The 25758-nt window shown below is 38.5% G+C and overlaps 2 protein-coding genes across 3 annotated transcripts in view; both read left to right on the top strand.

Annotated features, from left to right (window-relative positions):
* LOC131433834 (uncharacterized peptidase C1-like protein F26E4.3) overlaps positions 1–25758 on the top strand; it is a 135241-nt gene that overhangs the window by 67861 nt on the left and 41622 nt on the right. The window lies entirely within an intron of this gene.
* Positions 538–15846, top strand: LOC131434397 (uncharacterized). The gene is made up of 2 exons (XM_058601065.1): positions 538–3951; positions 15505–15846. The coding sequence occupies exons 1-2, from the start codon at positions 538–540 to the stop codon at positions 15844–15846; spliced, it is 3756 nt and encodes a 1251-aa protein (XP_058457048.1).

The following is a 25758-nucleotide window of genomic DNA, read 5'->3' as shown; positions in this document are numbered from 1 at the left end:
GGTAATAAGTATTGGCCAATCGATTCCGAATCCTATGAACTATCGAACAACTGGTCCTTCGAGCCGGATCGGTAATACGGACATCTTAAACCCGCCAAACTTACCGTTACCATTTATTCATCGTGCATTCACATCGCGTTCGTGGGAGACGCCATCTTGTTTAAAGCGTCGGTAGCATCACCGAAACGATTTCAGTGGATTATCCAATAATACAAGGCCTTATTCCTAGGAAAAAATCGGTGAGTGCAATTCCAATGATTTAGCTTCCAAATCCCAGTACTGCTCGCGGTCTTTTGTTTTACAAACGAATAGGTGCCTCGACGCATCACTAACGGTTAACCATCATTCGGAACAATCACCAATTATATCAACTTACACAAGTAAAACATTATTATCTCTGGTGAGAGACACTTGGTTCGAGGAGCATCTTTAATAATACACAAGGCTCGTTTCATGAGCCATCAGGTAATTGGCTCTCCAAACACTTCACCTCCCCCAAACTTTGCTACTTTGGTCTCATTTTTTGAGGAAAACAGCATGCCTGCTGCATCGAAACAGAAGTCACCACCACTGAAAGCACTACAAACTAAACTTCGCGGCTTGCAGACATCTTTCAACAATATGTACCAGTTCATGCAACTGTGCCGTACCGATACTAAGCTGGTAGAGGTCAACGTTCGACTGGAGCAGCTGGATCCAATGTGGGATAAGATGATAGAGGCCCTTGACGAACTAGAATCTCACGAAGAGACACCCGATAACACCGAAGACTTCGTTAAAGATCGGATTGACTTCGAAAATCGATTTTACGAATTGAAATCGTTTCTCGTCGACAAAATTAAAGAAGATGGTGATACAAGTGCACTCAATCAGACTACTCGCTCACTCGATAATGCCCCCACCGGTTCCACTCCACATGTGCGTTTACCGCAAATAACCCTTCCAAAATTTGATGGAAAAATTGATGAATGGCTTACATTTCGTGATCTTTACACTTCTCTTATACACTGGCAAGCAGATCTTCCAGATATAGAAAAATTCCACTATTTACGTAGTCAGCTGGAAGGAGAAGCACTAGCGGTTATAGATTCTCTTCCTTTAACCAAAGCAAACTATACCGTAGCATGGGAACTGCTAACCAAACGATACTCAAATACTAAGGTTCTCCGTAAACGACAAGTTCAAGCTTTGTTTGAGTTACCTTTCGCTAAACGAGAGTGTGCTGCTGATCTCCATTCATTATTGGATACATTCGAAAAAATCGTAAAAACCTTAGATCAGGTGACACCTCAGCAAGCTGATTACAAGGATATGTTGTTATTACACCTGCTGAGTTCTCGTTTAGACAATGCTACAAGACGAAGCTGGGAAGAATGGTCATCAACCAAGGATATTGATACCGTGAAGGATCTTACTGAATTTTTACAGCGACATATTAGAATTTTGGAATCGTTGCCTAATAGGTCCACTGATCAGAAAATGGAACCTTCCCAATCCAAATATCCAAAGAAGGCATCAACGGTGAAGGCATTTAATACTACGGTTCAGAACCCTTCGGCGTCGGCAAAGTGTGTGGCATGCTCGTGTAATCATCCTCTTTATCAATGCCAATCATTTCATAGCCTACCTGTACCAGAAAGAGATGCACTACTACGAAGTAACTCATTGTGCCGAAATTGCTTTCGGCGGGGTCATCATGCAAAGGATTGTAACTCCAAGTTTACTTGCCGACAGTGCAAGGGGAAACATCATACACTCGTTTGTTTTAAGGGGAAGGCAAACGAAGGCAAGCCGAATAACAATACGGATCTGAAAGCGTCTGATAAGAGTGAGGAAATACCCGAAGCAAAGGTGGTCAATCTGGCGACTACTACCAATACTACTTTATCCTGCAATACGACTACTAGTTCTACGGGTGTACTCTTGCTCACAGCTGTCGTTATTTTAGAAGATGATCAAGGTCATAAGGTTCATGCAAGGGCACTGTTGGATAGTGCAGCAGAATGCAATTTGATCAGCAAGAGGTTGAGGAAATATTTATCAGTCAAAGAGGAAAGCAGCATGGTCGAAGTAGTTGGGATTCAAGGTTTAGCAACAAAGGTGCATGGGAAAATTACAGTACATATTCACTCTCGCGTGTCGGATTTTAAGCAAACGATGGAAATGTTTGTTTTGACCAAGATAGCTGCCCAAATGAATACAGCTTTAATCGACGCTGCCAAATGGAATATACCAAGTGGGATAGAATTAGCCGATCCAAATATTCTCCAAGATGATCATGTTGATCTCGTCTTAGGTGCAGAATTTTTCTTTGAATTCTTTTCCAGTAACCGTCGCATTCGATTGGGAGATAATTTACCATCGTTAGTTGACTCAGTCTTTGGATGGGTAGTTACAGGACGATATGCTGTGAATGCTCCTACTAAATCGGTTTTATGTGATGTGGCACTTACGAGTCGGTTGGAGGATATGCTAGAAAGGTTCTGGAAATGTGAAGATGTTGGTTTGGAAACTAATTATTCGCCAGAAGAAACTAGATGTGAGAATTATTTCCTTCAAACCACACAGAGAGATGCTTCAGGTCGGTATATAGTATCCTACCCTAGGATTGACGAACTGCTGACAAAGTTAGGCGAATCCAAGGCGATTGCGGAACGGCGATTCTTGCAATTAGAAAGACGGCTCGGTCGCGACGTAGAACTCCAGAGGCAGTACAAGGCATTCATGCTAGAATACGAAACTCTGGGTCATATGAGGTTGGTCTCCCAGGAAGAAAAGGCGGATATCACCCGTTGTTATCTTCCACATCATCCGGTGGTGAAGAACGAGAGTACTACCACCAAGGTACGGGTGGTATTCGACGCTTCTGCTAAAACTGCATCAAATCTTTCCTTGAATGACAGTTTATGTGTTGGACCGACCATCCAAGAGGATTTACGCTCGATCATCTTACGCAGTCGTACCCGTCAGATAATGCTTGTAGCTGACATAGAAAAAATGTTTCGACAGGTGGAGGTCTGCCCTCAAGACAGACCCCTTCAATCAATTTTATGGCGTACTTCCGCAAACGACCCACTATCAACATATGAGCTGGCAACTGTAACGTATGGTACCAAGCCAGCTCCATTCCTCGCTACCAGGACTTTAGTGCAACTTGCAAGCGATGAGGAAACTCGATTTCCTTTGGCAGCGACAGCGGTTCGAGAGGACTTTTATATGGATGATGCCATAACAGGAGCAGACGACGCTAATACGGCTAAAGAGTTGAGAATTCAGTTGCAATCTATGTTGGAGCTAGGTGGATTCAAATTGAGAAAATTTGCCTCCAACTGTGAAACAGTACTAAGCGGACTTCCGAAGGAAGACCTTTCGATTCAAACAGATGATGGAATTAGTTTGGATAATGACTGTATGGTTAAGACTTTAGGTTTGATATGGATGCCACACACGGATGTTTTTCGGTTCAAATTCGATATAATACCACTCCATTCTAGCGACCGATTGACGAAAAGGAAAGTGCTATCCATAATCGCCACCCTGTTTGACCCTCTGGGTCTCATCGGAGCCGTCATTACCCGTGCAAAAATCTTCATGCAACTTCTGTGGCAACTGGAAGATAGTTCAAAGGGAAAGTTAGCCTGGGATTCTCCTCTACCTACAAATGTAGCAGAAGAGTGGATTCGATTTCACCAACAATTGCCATCGCTCAACAACATTCGAGTTGAACGCTTAGTAATGTTGAAACGACCAAAATCATCTCAAATACACATATTTTGTGATGCTTCGCAAAAGGCTTATGGCGCCTGCGCATACATCAGAAGCGAAGATGTATTGGAAAGGATTAAGGTAGCCCTTTTGTCGTCGAAATCTCGAGTTTCACCGTTGAAAACACAAACCATTCCTAAGCTAGAGTTGTGTGGAGCATTGTTGGCAGCTGAGTTGTATTCAAAGGTGAAAAGGGCTGTCCGGTTCGCATCAGAAATATTTTTTTGGACGGATTCTTCCACAGTTCTACGTTGGTTAGCTGCCACACCCTCTATATGGACAACTTTTGTGGCGAATCGCGTAGCCAAGATACAAAACTTAACTGAGAATTGTCATTGGTTTCACGTACCAGGAGAGCAAAACCCTGCGGACCTCCTTTCGAGGGGAGTTGCTCCTGAAGATTTATTTGATAATAAATTTTGGTGGGAAGGCCCATCTTGGCTAGGTAAGAACCCTGAAATCTGGCCAAAACAACAATCCTGGTCGTCGGAATGTGTAGAGGAGGAGAGGAGACGTGTTGTGCTAGCGGCAAGTACTGAAGGTCACAGTTCCATAGAACACTATATATCCCGATTTTCCAACTATACGGCTATGGTTCGATGTACAGCATACTGTCTTCGATTTATACAAAACTCTCGGAAACGGAAGAAAGGTAACCGAACGTTTGGTGCTCTAACGATTACGGAGTTGCAAGAGGCCGAATTTAAGATTTTACGGATTATTCAGGAGGAACAATTTAGCAGTGAGATGAAGGCTATATCCAACGGAGAATGCTTGTCACGATCATCGCCTTTGCGTTGGTACGTTCCATTCATAGCAGCTGACGGCATTCTAAGAGTAGGAGGAAGGTTAGGGCAATCGAGAGAGTCTGAAGAAGTGAAACACCCCATCGTGCTTCCCGCCAGACATTTAATCACCAAACTTCTTATGCGTCACTACCATTTAAAATTGATGCATGCTGGACCTCAACTGATGCTGAGTAACATTCGGTTGCGGTATTGGCCTCTTGGGGGAAGGAACGTGGCGAAAACGGTGTGTCATCATTGTTTAATATGTTACCGCAGGAAACCTAAGGCAATTGAGCAGTTTATGGCGGAGTTACCTGCGCAGAGAGTAGCTGTAACGAGACCATTCTCAACGACAGGCGTTGACTATTTCGGACCGGTGTATATACGACCAGGATACAGACGAATTGCAGTGAAGGCGTATGTTGCCGTTTTTGTGTGCTTCTCTACAAAGGCAGCACATTTGGAGTTGGTTACGGATTTATCGACAGCACGGTTTATTCAAGCATTGAGGAGGTTTATAGCACGACGGGGAAAGTGCGCCAATTTGTGGTCCGACAACGGCACCAACTTTGTAGGAGCACGAAATCAGATGAAAGAGCTTCTCTTGAACCTTAAACGTAAAGAGCATCACGATACTGTGGCGAGAGAGTGTGCGGACGATGGAATACAATGGAATTTTATTCCCCCCGGCGCTCCTCATTTTGGAGGTCTTTGGGAGGCCGCAGTCCGATCAGCAAAAACACATTTACTCAAGGTATTAGGTGACTCGGCGGTTTCTTATGAAGACATGGTCACTCTATTAGCACAAGTGGAATGTTGTTTAAATTCGCGGCCATTAACTCAGCTTTCGGATGATCCTAACGATCTACAACCGTTAACACCAGGCCATTTTTTGGTTGGGTCTGCCATGCAAGCTTTACCATCAGCAGATTACACACAAACTGTGATAGGACGGCTAAACCTTTGGGAGACTGTTCAGCGAAGACTACAAGACTTCTGGAAACGGTGGAGGACCGAGTATCTAGTTCAACTTCAAGGAAGAACTAAATGGTGGAAACCTCCGGTAGGTGTGAAGAAAGGTAGCTTGGTGGTAATACGTGATGATAATCTGCCACCAACACGCTGGAAATTGGGGAGAATAATAGAAACACATCCAGGACCAGACGGTGTAGTTCGTGTTGTTTCTCTTAGAACAGCAAGCGGAAGGGTGGAGAGACCAGTAGATAAAATTTGCATATTACCGGTTGCGACACCCGACGAAGAAGAACACGTGAAGAACGTTTAGGTTCAACTGAAACGATGGTCGTTTCAGGGGGGCGAGGATGTTGGCGACCTACCCTATTTTTCTGTCATTCCCCTGTACTGAAGTAGCGCAATTTTGGTTACCCAGCGAAGCTCGAGCTACCAGAACAGGCAGCGCGGCAAAAAAGGGAGTTTTTTTTTTGGCTTCACCACGCAGCATCCCAGACAGATCAGAATTGGCTTCCAACGATTAAGCTGCGCCGAGTGCTCCGAGAATTTTTTTGTATTAGTTATAATTGTGTAGCGTTAAATATAATTAGATAATAAAGTTATTAAAGTGGTTTGAGTAAACGTTTAGACTTTATTAAGCCGAACTGGCACTGTCTCATCGCACACTTGGAAATAGTAAGAACTAAGACGAGCAGAACAGCACAATCCCGTGATCATCGGTAATAAGTATTGGCCAATCGATTCCGAATCCTATGAACTATCGAACACACGACAATAAAGAGAAACGAGATCCAGATTTGTTTTAGCTTGGCTATAATAAAGATGTGTCTTGCCATTAGAATTCGACAACGATGTTCATTCTGGTACTTCATAATTATGAAAAAGTGGATGAAAATCCTCCTTTTGAATTCGTCTTCGGTTCAAGGCATTAGCAGTTTATGCTGTGCTGCTAACGTCACCTAACAGTTCAAAAGAATGCGCTAAGCAAATGCGAAGTTAATACGCTTTTTGCATCTAAATGCCATGTCTTTGCTGTGGTGCCAAAAATTTTTTGCTTCTGTTCAACCAGGACTATTCCGAATTATTTTTCGATTTCATCTGATAGATGGCATTATACTACCATGGGCAAAAAGTAGTATGGTTTTTGAATTATATCTCGCGCGGATACAATATTCGTCGAAATATTTTTTTGTCGTGAATACGACTTACTTTACTATGGGGTGCCTTTTCAAAATTAGCCATATGGAAGAATGGGCAGAACTTAATCGTGAATATCTCGACTTGTATTAACGGTAGCAACATAATTCTTTCACCATTTCATCAAAAATATGATCAGGAATTTAGGATAATATTTTGAACAGCGTGAGATAACCACACACAACTCAAAAATTAAGTTTTCTCAAACTTTGAAAACAAAACGGAAAACTCTTCACTTTTGCTTGGCTTTTTCGCGCAAGGACGACGATATTGACGTAGTCAGGCACATATCTTCAACTGAATGCGTATAAAAGGGGAACCGTGGTCGAAATTCGATCATTTCTTCTTGTGCGTTGGATGCAAGCAGACGTCGTGGGACCAACAGCTTCGCAGAGTGCACCTACTGCGTGGTTAAAAACCTTAAACGCTCAGGTCGTGCTCTCATTTGGACTTCAGCAGTCAGGTGGAGCAGTAGTCAATGAAAGCAGACCTTTAGCGTTGTACAAACCCTCAAACGCTCAGGTCGCAGTGCCAGTTTCCCTTCGAAGAAGATCGATTACATCATCCTGTTGGTGGTCGTTTGCATTGGAGCAAAATACAACGGGAAATGGACAACAATGTGGAACATTATGCAAAATCAGCACTTCTAATGGCTCTAAATGTTACCTAAAGAACTATAAAGATTGCTTCTTTGTAAATCGAAAATTAAAATTATTTTATCATAAAGAACTATACTGGTAATTTTGTAATATTTGTGTGTCAGAATGTTAGATGTAACTAATCTGTACTGTAGTTTGGGTGTATCGTTTCAAATTCTAGTAGTGAAAAATGGGAAAGCTTGCACAATTAACACAATCGATCAACTAATTGATATTCGGAAGTATAAAGAAAGAGTGTAAGTTTTATTCGTATTCACGACATCCAGTTATGTCTCTGGCATTACACACCTGTACTTTTTCTAGTTTTGTATGACTATCAATGACATCTGTGCCAAGTGTCGCGTTAAAATATTCATTAGTGTTTAGTATACGTCTGTCTTTCTTAAGTATTAAAAATGCAATCGGCGATTTTTACAATGAGTAAAACTATTTAACAAAAAAGTTCCTTTAAATTGAATTTACTTTGAGGGGGGCGAAATAGATGTGGAAGAATAAATAAAGAATTTTGAAATTATGAACAAAGTCTTACTATTTTTAGCCCACAGTAGTATCAAATACAAATTATAATACGGAATACTTCGACAAATTTTCAAGGACACATTTTGCATCGTGCGGTACACTGTCATGTAGTGAAAAATAAACTTGAACTATGTTGTTGTGTATGATATATGGTTATTCCATATCGGATTTTGTTTTTTGTCCTCCTTGGCTTTTCAGAAATTTGCTCCTTGGCTTTTCGGAAATTGCTCAGTATCATATGTTAGAATGTCTCGGCACTGTTCACCGAATCGTTATGGTAGCCATCCGTTCTTCTCATTGCAAATCACTCCCGTCAGAGGAGTAGGAATTTTTCCAACATCTGCTAAATGCGGGGAACCTTTACATCATAATACTAATAGAAAATAATTCAATTAATAAGTTTATCCATCGTGAGAGAAAAACTGCTGTGTCTGCCACCATTCGGGCTATAATCAATTTGTCTGGGTCACGCATAGATGAGTGACTATTGGGAAAACGCATACACAGCTTGCATTTGTTTCTCTTTTAACTTTTATTTTATCGTGTAGAGCGCTAATCGCTGTTTCCGTGGTACGTATACGAATCGTACCCATGTTCCACACCAAGGCCCGTTTATGAAATAAAGTCCCATCACTGCCAAAATATATCGCAATTCTTCATCCATCGATTAGCTGGAGTGTACCTTTGAATTTGTTGCAATACAGCAACGGAAAACATAAACAAACAAACTTGTTTTGCGCCGTAGCAACTAGCATAAAGCGTTGCCAGAAACGATCTCCTTCCAAATTTTCAAACTATCGCAATGAAAGGGAGTAATTTGCTAGGCTTACTTGTTCAGGCTGTGAACCAAACATTGGCGGTTCGTTTGTATGGGACTTAGGGGTATTATTATTTGTATTTGGTAGCATGTTTTGTCATATCCGACACACGTTTGTAACTACAGAAACCAAGACCAAACTCAATAATACAAACGCTCAGTTTCGTACGTTCGAAAGTTAGACCAGACCGATTGATAAAAATCGATCGCAGTAGGCTTGCGCGCCCGACAAACAAAATGTTTGGTCCCGTCAATTTTTTTTGAAAATTAACTTTTGCTCGATTTTAGGTAAAATGCAATAAATGAAGTGCTGTTCCTTCGTCCTTCAATTGAATCTTGTGCACGTTCGTTGAATCGAGCTGCATCTGCTCTCTTAGCAAAAAGTCAATTTCTTTTAGAGAAATTAATGCAATTTTTTTACATTTTTTGTCTCGACTGTAAGCGACTTATGACCGTATTAAACTCGTAACCCAATTTTTCAATTTCAATTCCAATCGATTTTAGTACAAATAACAAAAAAATTATACGCAAAAGCATCTAGGACCATCTGAGTATTTGCTGGTATTATGAAAATCAGTAAAAGATATTCCAAGGTCCAAGAACTACTTGGAATATTGTCCTTAGGGACTACACTATGCCACAGCAACTACAATGGATAATGGATAATATGACTGCTTTTCCAATCAGAACACTGAAACAAAGAACCACAAATATATCAACCATTTCTACATATGAACTGGACGAAAAATACTGTAAATACGGCTTAAAATCCCTTATGATATAAGTGTATATGAAATTTATTTTCGAACTATGAAAAACTCTAAATGTTAACAACTAACATGACCTACAAATTGGATCCAGTTTTGAGCCTCATTGAGATTTACGTTTGATTCCGTGTTGAAAATAAATTCAAAGCGTCAAAATTTAAAAAAAAAAGTAACTCACCTCCATATCAAGGTATGACCGATTTCCACATATTCAGATTTAAATTAATGGTCTTCTGGTCGCATACAAAATTACTGAGCTTTATCCTGATCCGACTTTCCGATTCTGGATTTACTGGGCGATGAGTCTTCCAAACGAACAGCTGTCATTAAGGTCTGAGGCCAGTGTTTTTAGGGTGTTTTAGAGGGCTATTTTCACGCTTCAAATCAGATTTTCTCAGAAACGGTGACGAATATTGAAATCCCAACTGACAATCTCCTAGAAAATTAGTTTAGATTATTCTGTGAAAATTTCAGAATGATTCATTGACTTCAGCGGTCGGGAAAGTCTTTTTTCTGAAGGAAGAATTGCAAAGTTGAAAGCGGCAACTTTCAACTTGTTCAATTAATATCTCGCCTTCAAAGGCATGCATCAAAAATCTATCCTGATAAGGTCTAGATAATTTAATTTAGATGCAATTAGTGCATAAAAACATATATGTTGTCGCGATAAAAATGAAGTGAATGTTATTTTTGTGAAGGTAAGTCGATTTCTATGCACGCGCCATTTTTTCTGCTCCAGTTTTCTGGTAACGTAACGAAAAATGAGAGAGAGAAATAAAATCAGCTCAGCAAGGCTGCCAAACAAGCGGTAGCTTTATTGGATGGAGACACATTTTATGCTTATATATGTCAATCCCATTCGACCGATTTATGTAGTCAAACTTGTAACCAAAAATATCGAAACTTTTCTGCCCACCCGACCCATCGAGAGTCACTTTGCACATATGCGAGAGAGCATGGAGAGAAATGTAGTACGTAGAGCAAGTGGTTATACGCAACCTACTGGCCTCAACCCTTAAGGGCTGAGACCAGTGTGTTTTAGGGCGTTTTAAAGGACTATTTTCACGCTTCAAATCAGATTTTCTCAGAATCGGTGACGAATATTAAAAAACCCAACTGACAATCTCCTAGAAAATTAGTTTAGATTATTCTGTGAAAATTTCAGAATTTTTGTTTGACTTCAGCGGTCGGGAAAGTCTTTTTTCTGAAGGAAGAATTGCAAAGTTGAAAGCGGCAACTTTCAACTTGTTCAATTAATATCTCGCCTTCAAAGGCATGCATCAAAAATCTATCCTGACAATGTCTAGATAATTTAATTTAGATGCGATTAGTGCATAAAAACATATATGTTGTCGCGATGAAAATTAAGAGAAAGTTATTTTTGTGGAGGTAAGTCGATTTCTATGTCGGCGCCATTTTGGTTCCCTGGTAACGTAACGAAACATGTGAGAGAAATAAAATCGGCTCAAAAAGGCTGCCAAACAAGCGGCAGCTTTCTTGGATTTTATGTGATGTAGTCAAACTTGTAACCAAAAATATCGAAACTTTTCTGCCCACCCGACCCATCGAGAGTCACTTTGCACATATGCGAGAGAGCATGGAGAGAAATGTAGTACGTAGAGCGAGACACGTGGTTATACGCGACCTATTGGCCTTACCCTTAAGGTGAAATGTAGTCCAAAAAAATGCGCACAAAGTTTCAACCGCTTGAGTTGAACGAATCGTCACACAAAGCATAACAAGTAAAACCGACACAGAGAAATCAGGAATATATTCTGCGTTTGAGCGCAGCGGGCTCACCACACGTTTGTAAAAGAGACTTTTATTGGTTCGTAATAGTTTTTGAATATTTCACACTGAATATATCCTAATTCAATCCGTATTGTTATTGATTTCAATAACACTAGAGTATAAGATTTGGCTAACATTAGGTTATATTTATATGTATTGACAAACATGGTAACAGTGTGTATGCCTAAGTTTAGTAGCAAGCAAAGATTCTTCTTCTACAGAATGATTGAAAACAAGAGAACATTCAAATATTTTCGGTATCTTCGCCAGTAGTTTACCAGGCCCTTCCCGCCGATGAGATGAAATTTACGTAAAAGTATTCACTTGACACGCACAATAGAACGCGGTCAACTTTCATTATCGATTTAAGCACTGTCGAAATAAAAAATTACTGGACATTCACTTTCGATACATTCCATTCCAATTGACTTTCGTAGTCGTTCAGTGACGTTTTGCGTCATATATTATATACCAACAAGTTCGAAAAATTGACATACAAATTTTCATAGTTTATGCAAATCAGTTAAAAACGAATATAGAAATCAAATTTTTAAAATATGTTGAACAATGAGATGTTTAAATACTTATACTATCTAATGATATTCACATAACATTACCACTATAGTCTTTTATCGAAATTATTCCATACAACAACTTTGATGTACTAGCATTCTGCTAGACAACGAAACAACTGTACCAAATAAATTATGTTCTGATCCTCTATACAGTATAATGATATATTTTCCAGAATTGCTACAATTTGAATCAATACCTATTAAATAATATTATTGTGTCAGCAACATCAATGCATAGAGCTCAATAAAGTTGGATATTACTGGCATTATAAACGACAGTTACTTAGAAAATAAACGATTTCTTACAATACCCATTTTATTGTATTCAATTCATTGTTATTTCAACACAAAACCCATTATTGCATAAATTCATGTCATTATTTGGTATGTAATTTTTGCTGACGATATAATGCCACTGAACCCACCGAGAATTTTTCACACATACCATCATCATACGAAACAGCAGCGTGCGGTCAATACAGAATATGCTGAAAAGTTTATGTAAACTTGACCGAATTTCGGTTTGTTTGGGAAAAGTTTTATAATTTTGAGTTGTATTTTTATATTCTTTGTGAAATTTTACAACGAACACTATTTTTCAGTTCTAAAATCAACAGTAACCGTTTGAAATTTTCAAAAACCAATTATTGCTCGTCCAAGCAAAATTTCAAATTTCCAAGAATACTCAGTTGTGATAAATTTGGTTTTTCGAAAATCGGTCTTGTTTTAGAAAAATTGTGTGATTGATCAAAAATGCGACGCGCCCAGTAACGTTGTAAAAAATCTAAGCCCAGTTTTGTCATTGAAGACTCGAATCCTAAGCTTAAAACTCCAAAACTCATTCCTAAATTACACCAATCTAGATCTAGTATGAAGTTCCCCGATCAATTTCTTTTGTTTAAAAAATCAGGGAAAGGTATTTTGAATAATCACAGAGTAATATATGTGAATATATAATTAATAGAATTATAGAAGTAGAGGATTTTACTGAACTGCTCTAATATGTTAAATGGGTACACTCAGACGCAAACGTGATGTTTGTACTTAGGTTTGCGCACAAGTTTAAAACACGATTTTCAAACTTGTATATCGCGCTTGTGTACAAATTTGAGTACGATTCAGCGTGTACAAGCTTAAATATATATATAATAGGCCTGAATAAAAAATCTTTTAAATAAAAAAAAAGCTTAAATTCTTCAGCGTAATCTCCATTTAGAGCGGTACACTTGTCCTTCGGTCTTCCAACAGTTTGATGCCCTTAGAAAAAAAATGAATTGTCAAGGCCTTCAAAATAGGCTTCCGTTTCGGCAATGAGCTCAACTTTCGACCAATTATTACTTTCCCTGGAGAAACCTTTTCAAGTTTGGAAATAGATAATACTCTAGTCATTTAGGTTTTGGTACCTCGTGGGTACCGATTTGTGCAGAAGTGCACATGACTGTTTTGATTGTCTTACGTTTCGCATTCAGCTCATCAGTGCATTAGCAGATTATGTTGACTGCTAATGCCACCTCGCGGATCAACATAATCCGCTAAGCAGACGTCAAGTCATTGCTATTTATAATGCACTTATTTACACCGAAGTGCTATGTCTATCCTGACGTCTCAGGCGAAAACGAATTTACGACTTTATGGCCGCAAACATATTTTAGTCATTTAGGTTTTGGAACCTCGTGGGTACCGATTTGTGCAGAAGTGCACATGACTGTTTTGATTGTCTTACGTTTCGCATTCAGCTCAGATAATAGTCGTTGGGGGCCAGGTCTGGAGAGTACGGAGAATGGTGGACCAATCCGTTCCACAAATCATTCAATTTCACCGTTGCTTTTATGCATCAATACGCTAGTGCGTCTTTTTCTATAGCCTCATGCAAATCAGAACTAATTCGTCTGACACGATCAGCTGGTATTTAAACCTAAGAAAATATTTATCGTAGTTATCCTTAGATCTAAGAAATGTTTCTTATCACGCATAGTATAGTTTTATAGTATTTAGAATAACACTCAGATGTCTGATTAGTTGTTCTTAAACATATCGATTCACAATATCCTGAAGTATGCTTTATTGAATTACGAAATAATATGTTCAAACAGACTCGCTCCAGATCTGTTCCTGTGCACCAGACGTTAAACCGTCTTTCATCTAACGATTCCATTGAGATCTCCAAACCCGTGTGGTACCCGGAATAGGAGTGTCTGGGATCGGAAAACGGCTGAACAAAATCGAGCGAGTTCAATTATCCTTAGGCATTCGTGCAGGTGGTAGCAGCCACCATACAGCCGGACGAAAACCTGGCATTTTATCATAAATCTCCGATGCTATTCGTGCAATAGGAACAACGGTCCCGACGGTCCACATGCGCGATAGCCAGTCTCGACACGCTAGATTTATGCCCAAAAATAATGATAGGTGTAAAACATCAAAACAAAACAAAAACAAAAGGTAGTCCCCTCGTCGTTCGTCGTTTCTAAATGGGGGTAACTTTAAAATTGCACGTTTTGGTCCTATTAATATTGGGTTGGCCTGAGTCCAAATCGGATCGTATCGGGCACTGCGGAGAACATTTGATGCTGAATTTTTTTTCAGAGAGTCGTAGGAAACATCGAAAATCACATTCGTCAGGTACAGACAGAATCCACGATGGCTACGACCTATTGCGATTTTGCTCTAGAAATAGACTGCTTCTTCAGAGTATGTTTTTCCGGTGCTCGGAACGAACGGATGGAATTCGCGCTGAAATGATGAAAGATCTCCGACCGGAATGTATGAAAGGATTGCGAAGGGCGGCAGCGAAACGCGATCGAGACGAACAAAAAAAAAAACGTTCCGAGCAAAGCAATCTCTAAATCTTCGCGCTGATCCTGCACGGTACGGAAACAAGTTCCGGACATGATTTTTTCCCAAACGCCCCAAAGGGACTGGGAACTGCCTCTATTCTATTCGGCACGGTGACGAGAAACAATGAGAAGCCGTTCTCGATCTATCGGATCTAGATGAAATAGATGAGAGTGATCAAGCTTCTGCTCAATCAATCGCCAATGGTGTATTCGACAAAAAACAATCAAAGCAACCCTTGCGTTCGAAACACCGTGCCGGTCATTTTTCACCCTCTGACAGTTGGCAAATCTGTTCACAAATTGTTTTGACCAGAAACCAGCGTTTCCTGGCACTGCCGCACAGACCACCGACGCCAGCCAGCCAGCCAACTTCTGGGTGGCCGTGAATGAATAAAGGTGGAATTTCGAACACAATTGACATCCAAGGAAGAAGCGAAGAATTGATGACTTTATTATTGGGACTAATTCAATTCTGCCTCCAATGCTGGTGACCACCCGGGACGTGAAGGGGACGTGCAGGGCAGAATCTAAACATCGACAAGCATGACAAGCGCGACCAAAAACATGACCCAATTTTGGGTTGTGTCGTCCCCGTCGGTTGTGCTCAAAAACATCTGTTAGCACACGTGACATCACGCCGATCGATTACTTCGCGCATCGATCGCGATCGTGATGACAACCGCTCGGTACCGGGGAAACTGTTTACCAAACGGAGGCATGACGACGGCAGTGAAGCGGGAAAGAATGCGTCTTTCTGATTGATTTATCGCTTGCTTGGATCGGACCTGAGCGGGATTGAACGCATCTCTCCCCGGAGATTAATCGGAGCAATAGCGGCAAAGATGATCAACAAAAGTTGCGCAATCATTCCTTCGTTCCTGCACTATATGAAAGAGGTTGTTTCACTTCACCCTGGACGGGCGGATCGGATGATGCGAAGGTGAAATCGATCCGGGTTTCGGCCGCTAATGGCATTGAGTTGTTTGGTCATTGTTCGATGAGCTTTGTCCGTCGGCGCCAAGCTGGAAACCTTGACGTCAGCCCGAAGCGAGATCAAGCCTCCGCGTGGCGTCAGGAAATGAACCGTTACGCCTACTGCACCACGACTGAATCCCATCTGGCAACGTTCGAGAACGCGAGCACGGCGCAATTGCAGTAGGCTAAGCGAAAGTGATAAAAGTAACTTTCTCGATCGCCATACAGCCAAGGCGGTGTTGGAAAATTTATTGTTTGTTGATTAGAATCTGACGAGAAACGATTTTTTTTTCGCGCGGTGAGTTCGAACTCGCTCGAATGTCCGCTCGCCATCAGAGTCAACTTTCATCGGATACCGTGAGCAGCAGCGACTGCGGGTTGAGGTTAGGTACCCTTCATGATCCGACCGGCATCACTCGCAACTCTAATTAAATCCAGTGACATTTGCGCAGCCCGGGTTGAACAGCTGAGCTGATCTCGCCTGCTTCGTCGTCGGTTTTCACAGTCTTATCATGACTTGCTGATCTTTCCGTTGGCCTGCGGCAACAATCAGCCCGATTTTAATCGCACGCACTGGCTGTTGTTTGTTTTGATTTGTCGTAATTGGCTAATTGCTAGCATAATTTAGCGATCAGCTCAAGCTGATTAACGGCGGAATTCTTTGTGGCTAGCATGCAAATATGAAGTAGTTTTGTTTTGCACAAAGCCCGACCGACATGTGAGTTACGGTCCTGAAGCTGAACTCACGTTGCATGAAAAAACGTTTAACCTCACTCTCTCAACGTGACGTCCTGCCCTGTACCGATGACGTACCGATTGGAAGTACTTCAGTTGAAATTTATGATTTAAATAGTCCATTTGGAGGCGTCATTCTGGACCTCCGCGGCACTTGAAGCCGTCAATATATTCGCGAAGATAAGCGGCCGCACCACAGCAGGAAGCCAAGTTCTATTATTACTTCGTGTTCGCTTCGGAGAATGTTGATGAATAATTGATGCGAACAGAGCCTAGCAAATGGATTTTTTTGCTACCCACCACCTCGGTACTTGAGCGCGGGTTCACATCAATCTGCCGGGAAGAAGTCACGAAGTGAGCTCATTTGGCGATACTTGACCCAAATGTCGACGGATGACGCATCTTGTCAACAGCTCTTCCCGGAATCGTTCGAAACTAATCACATTACGAATGGAATTTACGCAGAAATATTCAAATTGCAGCCGAATTAACTCACACCTAATGAATGAAGTAAACAAAACAATCGATTCGACTGCACCTGAAGCTCATCAACCTCATGGTTGGTCATTACCGAATTTCCCAAAAATAAACATTCATTTTAGAAGACCAAAAAAGAAACACCATGTTCCATTCGCACTGCTGAGCCTGCCGGCGAATTATCCGCTGAACTGGTGTAAGCTATTTCGAGCTCTCGTCAGCAATTTGAATCGCTTCGAGAGTGCACATTCTCAAATAAATTCCCTCCCCGAAAGTACAAGTGGTTGTTATTCGATGCGATGCGCCCCACGGAGGAAATTCTCTGTCCCGGGAATGAGAAACATCCAAGAGTAGAGAAAGAGCTAATTAAAATTGTTGAAATTTTCGATTCTTGTTCTGTCGTTTGTTCGGGCAATAGCGGAACGATCAGCACGTATATGAAGTTTAGCGCGACTATTTGTCGTATCCATTAAGTTTCAGTGAAAACGGTTGGAGCATATTGAAGGATAGGCTAAACGTTTAATTGTGTTTCAAAGTGAGCAAAATGAGAATAAAATTTTATCTAATTGGTTGCCGCTGTATTTAAATGCAACTATAACTATAACTATAACTATAACTATAACTATAACTATAACTATAACTATAACTATAACTATAACTATAACTATAACTATAACTATAACTATAACTATAACTATAACTATAACTATAACTATAACTATAACTATAAACAATACAACAATTACTTGAGAAAAAGGTTTGCAACCTCTTAGAAACTCTTAATATTTGGTACAATCGTTGTCCATCAAAAATATTGAACCCGTATTTTATCATTTTGCCGTTAGAGGTAACCGTTTCTATATTAGAGTGAATAAAAAATCGATTGCTTCGATGTTTTGGAAAGAATATGATTTAATAATCACTGAAACAATTTTTCCAATTATCTTAATAGATAAAGTTCGATTTTTATGATTTTTGTAGTAATAAAAACATGTAGCGTCCTTTATCTAAAACAATCGATTTTTTTATCCACCCTAATATACAAAAGATTACCCTAATGCCTACGTGGAAAATGCATACCATAATGGCAAAACGAAAAAATTACGATTGTACCAAACATTGCGAATTTCTAAGGGGTTGTACATCTTTTCCTCATGGAATTGCTGTAAAACTTTAACTACTTGGCTAAAAATGGTAAAAAACCTATTCTTAATCCACGTAGCGGTGTTTTAATGCTTTTTTTTCATCGATACAGTCTCATTAAAACATTTTTTGCCTTTTCATTGATGTAGATTTTTCTCGTAGATGGTTAAACCGATCTAAGATTCAAATGAAAAGTTTTGAAATCCTATAAAACATCTTACTTTTTAGTCAGATCCGACTTCCGGTTTAGGAAATACAGAGTGATTAGTATAAAAATGTCCATTTCACATAAATTAATCAGGTTTATCGGTATCAGGTTTGAATAGCCGACAACCAAATAAACTTATTTCAGTTTTAACGGTATTCAATTTTTGATGTACACTGATTTTCAAACAGTTTGAATCAAATGTAAAATACAGCTCCTCAGGTGAATTTAACTGACTTCGGTTAAACCGACGTTTTCTTAAAAGAAGGCCAAATCGAATTTCAAAAACAAAAATTCAAATTAACGGATTTGTGGTCTCATACAAAATTAATGAATTTTATCCAATTCTGACTTCCGATTCTGGAATTACAGGGTGATTAGTTTTAAAATTCAAACCGATATAGAAAATGACAAGCCCGAAAAGCTTCAAAGTTGGACTCAGAACTTTTGTAATTTATTCGTCATATGACCATACGAATCGGTTTGGGTTATGCTGGTTCCTGAATACCGGCTCTGGAAGAACCTTAAATGTATGTATGTATGTATGTATGTATGTGTGAAGCCACCATCAGTTCAAGGCATTACCAGTGGATGCAGGTAGACTTACAGTAGATCCGAATTTGATTATCAGATAACTTTCATATTACTGCTGTTAAGAAGGCCAAAATGGGCTTTGAGGACCCGGCGCCTTCCAGCAATAACATCCGGCCATATAATAAAAGAATTCGCTGTACCAGCTTAAACCTGCCTGATGGTTTGTTTGTTAGAAGGGTGCGTCTTACTCATTTCAGACCTTCTGGGGAAAATACACAGCTTTCCCCTGTGAATCGGGTTGACATTTCACTCCTTCATCCAGTCATTCACTTGTAAGATACCCTGATGCACTCCCATCCCTCTTCCCTTACAATGTACTTGAGCATAGTATTATATAATGTAACATAATACACTTTAATATAATTTCCGGCAGTATAATACAATAAAACACAATATAGTATAAAACGGTGCAAAATCGTATGGTACAGTGTATTATAGTCTACTAAAATATTTTTTGATGAATATAATAGTATCATAATGTTATGTGACATAATATAGTAAAATATACCATAATATATTATAATATAGTTTGGCCACTATACGACACTGAATATAATAAAATATTATTATGCATAAAATATAAAAATGTAATACATCACAATGCAATATAATACACTTATAATTGTGTGTTAAAAAAAATGCATTACAATATTATATAAAACAATACCAAACATTGTACCATATTATAGTATAATATAGTACAATGTAATATAATATAATACCACAAAATATGACGTAATATAATATGATACAATTTAATAATATATGTGTAAAGTGAAATGTGTAGTATGGAAATGAAAATATAGCTGATAATGATAAAGATTATAATAATGGTAACAATAGTAATAATAATAATAATAATCATAAAAATAATAGTAATAAAAATAATAATAATACTAATAATAATACTTAAATACTACAAAATAATATAATATAACATAATATAGTATAATATATTTTAATTTAATATAATATAGTGCAATGTCAAACAATATAATATATTATAAATCAATATAGAAAATAACAGTTAGTGTAGAGTGTCAGTTATGCTCTTCTATCTTCGCAATACTGCAGGAAGTAGAATATTTCTCTTCTAATGACAATAATAATATCCACATCTATAAAAATAATATATGTTATTATTATTGATGACAAATTAATATTAATAATAACAATAAATATAATAATGAAAATCATAATAAAAAACAACATAATATAGTACAATGAATTATATAATAAATAATAGAATGAATAAAATGATATGTTGCGGTATGCTATGATATTATATTACTTCAATTTATATGTCATTTCTCATCCTCTCATTCTGCCATCAACGCGTTCCATCGACCAATTGTCACCACAGATACACGTGTAGGCATGAGACAGGAACCAGTGAGGACCAAGCTCACCTTGTGACGACCTTGATATTTAGGTAAAATTTACTTTAAAAATGATAACTTATAAGGAAAACAAATTTATATTTTGCGCAGAGGTACGTAGTACTAGTCATAATAAAACCTATAATATAATTTAATATAATATAATACAACATAATGCAATACAACATAACATAATATAATAGAATACAATATAATATAATAAAATATAATATAATATAATATAATACAATATAATATGATATAATGCAATGCAGTATAATACCATACAACATAGTATATAATAACATAAAATAGTGTAAGACGATAATATGTGAAATAATATGCTATGATACAATATAACAGTTAATAATGTGTAAGTTACTCTTTCTAATAATAATAATAATAATAATAATAATAATAATAATAATAATACAGGGTGATTTTTTAAGAGCTTGAGAACTTTTTTAAACAATAAAACGCATAAAATTTGCAAAATCTCATCAGTTCTTTATTTTAAACGTTAGATTGGTACATGACATTTACTTTTTGAAGATAATTTCATTTAAATGTGGACCGCGGCTGCGTCTTAGGTGGTCCATTCGGAAAATCCGCTTTTTTATCGACAAATTTTGTTCAGCGATGAGGCTCATTTCTGGTTGAATGGCTACGTAAATAAGCAAAATTGCCGCATTTGGAGTGAAGAGCAACCAGAAGCCGTTCAAGAACTGCCCATGCATCCCGAAAAATGCACTGTTTGGTGTGGTTTGTACGCTGGTGGAATCATTGGACCGTATTTTTTCAAAGATGCTGTTGGACGCAACGTTACAGTGAATGGCGATCGCTATCGTTCGATGCTAACAAACTTTTTGTTGCCAAAAATGGAAGAACTGAACTTGGTTGACATGTGGTTTCAACAAGATGGCGCTACATGCCACACAGCTCGCGATTCTATGGCCATTTTGAGGGAAAACTTCGGAGAACAATTCATCTCAAGAAATGGACCGGTAAGTTGGCCACCAAGATCATGCGATTTGACGCCTTTAGACTATTTTTTGTGGGGCTACGTCAAGTCTAAAGTCTACAGAAATAAGCCAGTAACTATTCCAGCTTTGGAAGACAACATTTCCGAAGAAATTCGGGCTATTCCGGCCGAAATGCTCGAAAAAGTTGCCCAAAATTGGACTTTCCGAATGGACCACCTAAGACGCAGCCGCGGTCAACATTTAAATGAAATTATCTTCAAAAAGTAAATGTCATGTACCAATCTAACGTTTAAAATAAAGAACCGATGAGATTTTGCAAATTTTATGCGTTTTATTGTTTAAAAAAGTTCTCAAGCTCTTAAAAAATCACCCTTTACATGATGTAATAAACAACAGAATTATATGTTGTAATATACTATGATAAACACTGCACTTTAGGATGGGCTTCAACCTACAAGCCATTTCGCACCCTCTCATTCTGCTACTAATGCAGAAGGCGATAGCACCCAGTCGACGCCGTTCTATTGACCAAATGTCATCATAGACGCTCGGGGAGGCATGAGATAGGGACTTGTGAGGACTTAGTTATCTCACCATTTGACGACCAGGCTCTGGAAGAACCTTAAATAACCGTAAACTCTAAAGTGGAACCTACCTCGACAAATCATGGAATGTTCAATCGATTGTCACACCTTTCGATTCAAATTCGATCCGATTTGCAGTTTCGAAATCACAGTGTAATGAGTGATTAAAATCTAAAATTGCCACTTAAAACGACGGCCATTAAAATTCTGTCATAAGAACCAAAAAACGCCGAAGAACATCATCGCACTGCTAGGTGGATTAAGCTCGTTTTTTTTATACCCTACTTTAACCTAGTGGCGGTCGTTCGCCATTATTAAAACTAGATTTATCATAAATCAAATTAAAATGTGCATTATATGAAGCGGAGTAATTAAATTGTCTTCAAGAAAGACTTTGTGTCTTACTTATTTTTGTGTCGGATTTAGCCCAAATTGGGTTGGTCATTTCATAGTGACTTTAGACCTGTGCGCCGATTAAAATTGTCAATATCGGTGGCTAAAGCGTCTTTTTGACCAGCGGCGGCGACGAATCGGCGTGTTTTATCTAGTTGAAATAGACAAAAAATATTATTCTTTATATCTACCGTTTATTTCGGCATATGCTAGTTATGATGTCAAACCAAAATCGAAGAAACTAGATAGTCCGTATTTAAAAACAAAGTTTTACGAATTTTGCATTCAAAAACACTTAAACTCTATGAAGAAAGGTGACTAGAGAAAGCATTTAACCATTCATCAAAACACAAAATAACATTCCTCTGTTCAGTATTTTCAATTCAACGAAACAACCCCGAGCTAGAGTCGTTTTCTAACGTCCAAATATTAAATGAATCGAGCATTAATTGCAGATTTAATCGTTAATCAATTATTAAACTATTATTGATGCAAAATAAGTTGTTCTTTGATGTTATTTTATGGAAATTGTACGAGTTTAATCATTAGGTTGTTATGACAACATCAAAATTGTATAATGTTTGATCGATTAGCTCGTGTTTACAAGCAATATTATAATTAATTAACATACTTCTGGAAAAAGAACTAACGTATCTATGAATTCGAAATAGGCATATTCTATTATTCAATGTTAAACATTAAATAAAAACTATGGTTTGTGCATCATGAACATCAATTTCCTTCAAAAGTCGAAACTCCGCACACATACTCTGCATTCAAACTTGACCGTGACTTAGAAATAACAAAATCCGGCATTCTTACGAAGCTTACCGCAGCAAAAAAAAACCGTCAGTACACTTGCTTTACCGAGCAGCAGCTGATGAGTGAACGGTGGGCGGCGAAAGTAAAATATGTGTACATTTCCACTCCCTCGCCACTAACCCCTTTCCGCTGCGACCGGATCGCTTGTCTTTAATTCACATCGGCAGCGCAATCAGCTGCTCACGTGCACTCGCCCAGCTGATCGTGTTCGGCTCAGTTCGCGCAAATAATTGATCGTGAAGGTCGCTCGGTTGCAACAGTGTACTGCATTTTTGTCGCTCTCTTCACGAGGTCGAAAATAAAAATACGAGAAATGAACAAAAATTAAGATCCGCATGATAATCCGTGCTGATCCGTAATGACCCCCCCCCCGTACGATCGCGTGCAAGATTACATCAGAACGCGTCGCGATAACGCGATTATGCTGCGTGTTCTACATACTTTACCTTGTCCACCCACGACTCGGTCGGTTAAGTGACAAAGTCGTAGATGAAACCGCGCCGTGCCAACTCTCGCCTGCCGGCTCATTTGAAGTGCTTTCCCGAATGCGGGAAATGAGATGCGGTTCGCTGTGAATGCGATGGGCCTGAATTTGTGCAGCGTAATTGATATGCGCGCTTGTTTATCGCTTGTTTGATGCGTGATTTCTAAGTCGACTTGCTGATCATGCGGTTCGACTGACCGACGACCGTAGGAGGATCGGGAAGCGAAAATGAAAACAAATTGTCCTCGGGCTTTACTTACTTGCTGACTCTTGACGGTAGCAATTGACAGCTGGTGGAATCGACCGCCACTTTCAGGTTAGTGAGCTTCCCATCTCTGTCGGTTCAAAACTGAAACGGGGGCGATACCGGACTTCTGTACACTCGAACACGTTCTCAAATGATATTTTGTTGTTTCGTTTTCGTCCGTCGGGGGATACTAATTAAACTAATTTGCGTTTCTTAAGCTGTGTTCAAATTGTTTGGTCGTGTGATGATTTTTGTCTGTTTCTTTTATTTAGGAAATTTTGTTTATCTGTACAGAAGTAGTTATTTAGTTCACTCATTTTGTGTGCCACAATAATATATATTTAGGCGATTTATCACTCGAAGCCAAATCTCTCTAAAAGAACTATAATTAATTAAATTTTTTACCTAAGTTTAAAAAATTTTTTCTTACCCAAGTTTAATCAATCACAATCGACTGGCATTGACGTTAAAGTGTTAGTTTTTGATGCATTTTTGGGGTTCTAAAAGAAACACGTCTTATGAGTAAGCTCCTATCTCATACCGTGAGTCTAGTGCCGTTTCCGTGCAGTCGAGCGTTACAAACAGGTGCACTGCTTTTCATTGATTTGCTATTGAAGTGCTTCAAGGAAGTCATTGTGGACCGTTTATATTTTTACTCTATCTCATTGACCTCACCTTAACTGTGAAATGTTTCGAACTGTCATTAGCTGATGACTTTAAACTATATTACAAAATGGTACTGAATGTTTCGAAATGTTTCGTCTACCAACAAACTACCAAAAAAAAAGTTCTTAAATGTGAATCCTTTGTGAATGACTTAGGAGTTATTCTTAAACACAAAATAGAGGATACCAAACTCTTAGGTTTCATCTTATGTGTTACTAAAAACTTTGTTAACAAACACTACTTAGAGGTTCTATATTATGTACTACTCCGTTCAACATTCGAATATGCAGCTATTTTTGGTCACCATACTATAAAATTTACATCGATCATGTCGAAGCCATTCAGCGAATATTCATTGGAATTGCACTCCGCAATCTACCATGGAGAGATCTATTCATCCATCCAAATTACGAAGATCGCTGCCAGCTAATTGACTTGGATCAGCTGTCTGTTCGAAGAAATATGATGCAATTATAGTTTTTTCCCAAAGTGGGTTTTTTTTGCTTTAATAGCTACTCTTGTGACTTTGATTTTCATCTACACTCTTGAGAAAAATTGACTTTAATCGGTGATGACACAAACATGTCAAAATAATCTTTGTGTCTGTATCGATGTAAACATCAGCTAAATTAAGGGACGTGTAGGGTCAAACACTTTTGGGAAATCATTTACTGTTTTCTTTATATTTTCTTATAGTAAATCATTTGAAGAATTTTCTATGAAATTTTCAAGCCTATTGGAACGAAACTCTGGAAGTTATGGACCTTTATCTATGGGTATCTCATTCTACGAAAAAGCAAGAACTCGACGCACAGGCCCAACATTTCTACTTCGATTGACTTCAAAACTTGACAAAACATTTTTGAAATGTTTCGTTATAATAAATTATAGAAGAAAAATATGATTTTTGAAAATGTTAGACCCTATGGGCTCCCTGCAGTAATTAATTGTTTCCATTAATTTTATAGACAAAAACCTTTAAACGCGTTTTCCTCGAAAGCAGGTTTTAAAAGTCCGTGCCCATCGTCATTCAAAAACTACTGCACCAATTTTTTTTCAAATTTTGCACACACTTTCTACATATAAAAAACCAGACCCCAACGTTTTCCTTTTCGTTGTTTGTTACTTTGGGGAGGTTTAACAGCTACAAAATGGCGGATTTTTTCGTGAAAAATCGTACTTTTGAATTTAAACAACCACCAAAAATTTAAATTATTAAAAAAAATCAAACAGAAACGTTGGGGTCTAGAAAAACTTTTACTCTAACTATGCTGCGTTCACTTGTTCACTTCTGATTAGTCTGCGAGACTGAGATACAGTGGACACCGCAAATTATGATTTTAAAGAAGCGTTCTCAAAAATGCCTCTTCACCGACTTTTTTCT

This window comes from Malaya genurostris, chromosome 3, assembly GCF_030247185.1.
Source record: "Malaya genurostris strain Urasoe2022 chromosome 3, Malgen_1.1, whole genome shotgun sequence".
NCBI lineage: Eukaryota > Metazoa > Arthropoda > Insecta > Diptera > Culicidae > Malaya > Malaya genurostris.
The sequence above is the reverse complement of the archived record's forward strand: the minus strand, read 5'-3'. Positions and strand labels throughout refer to the sequence as shown.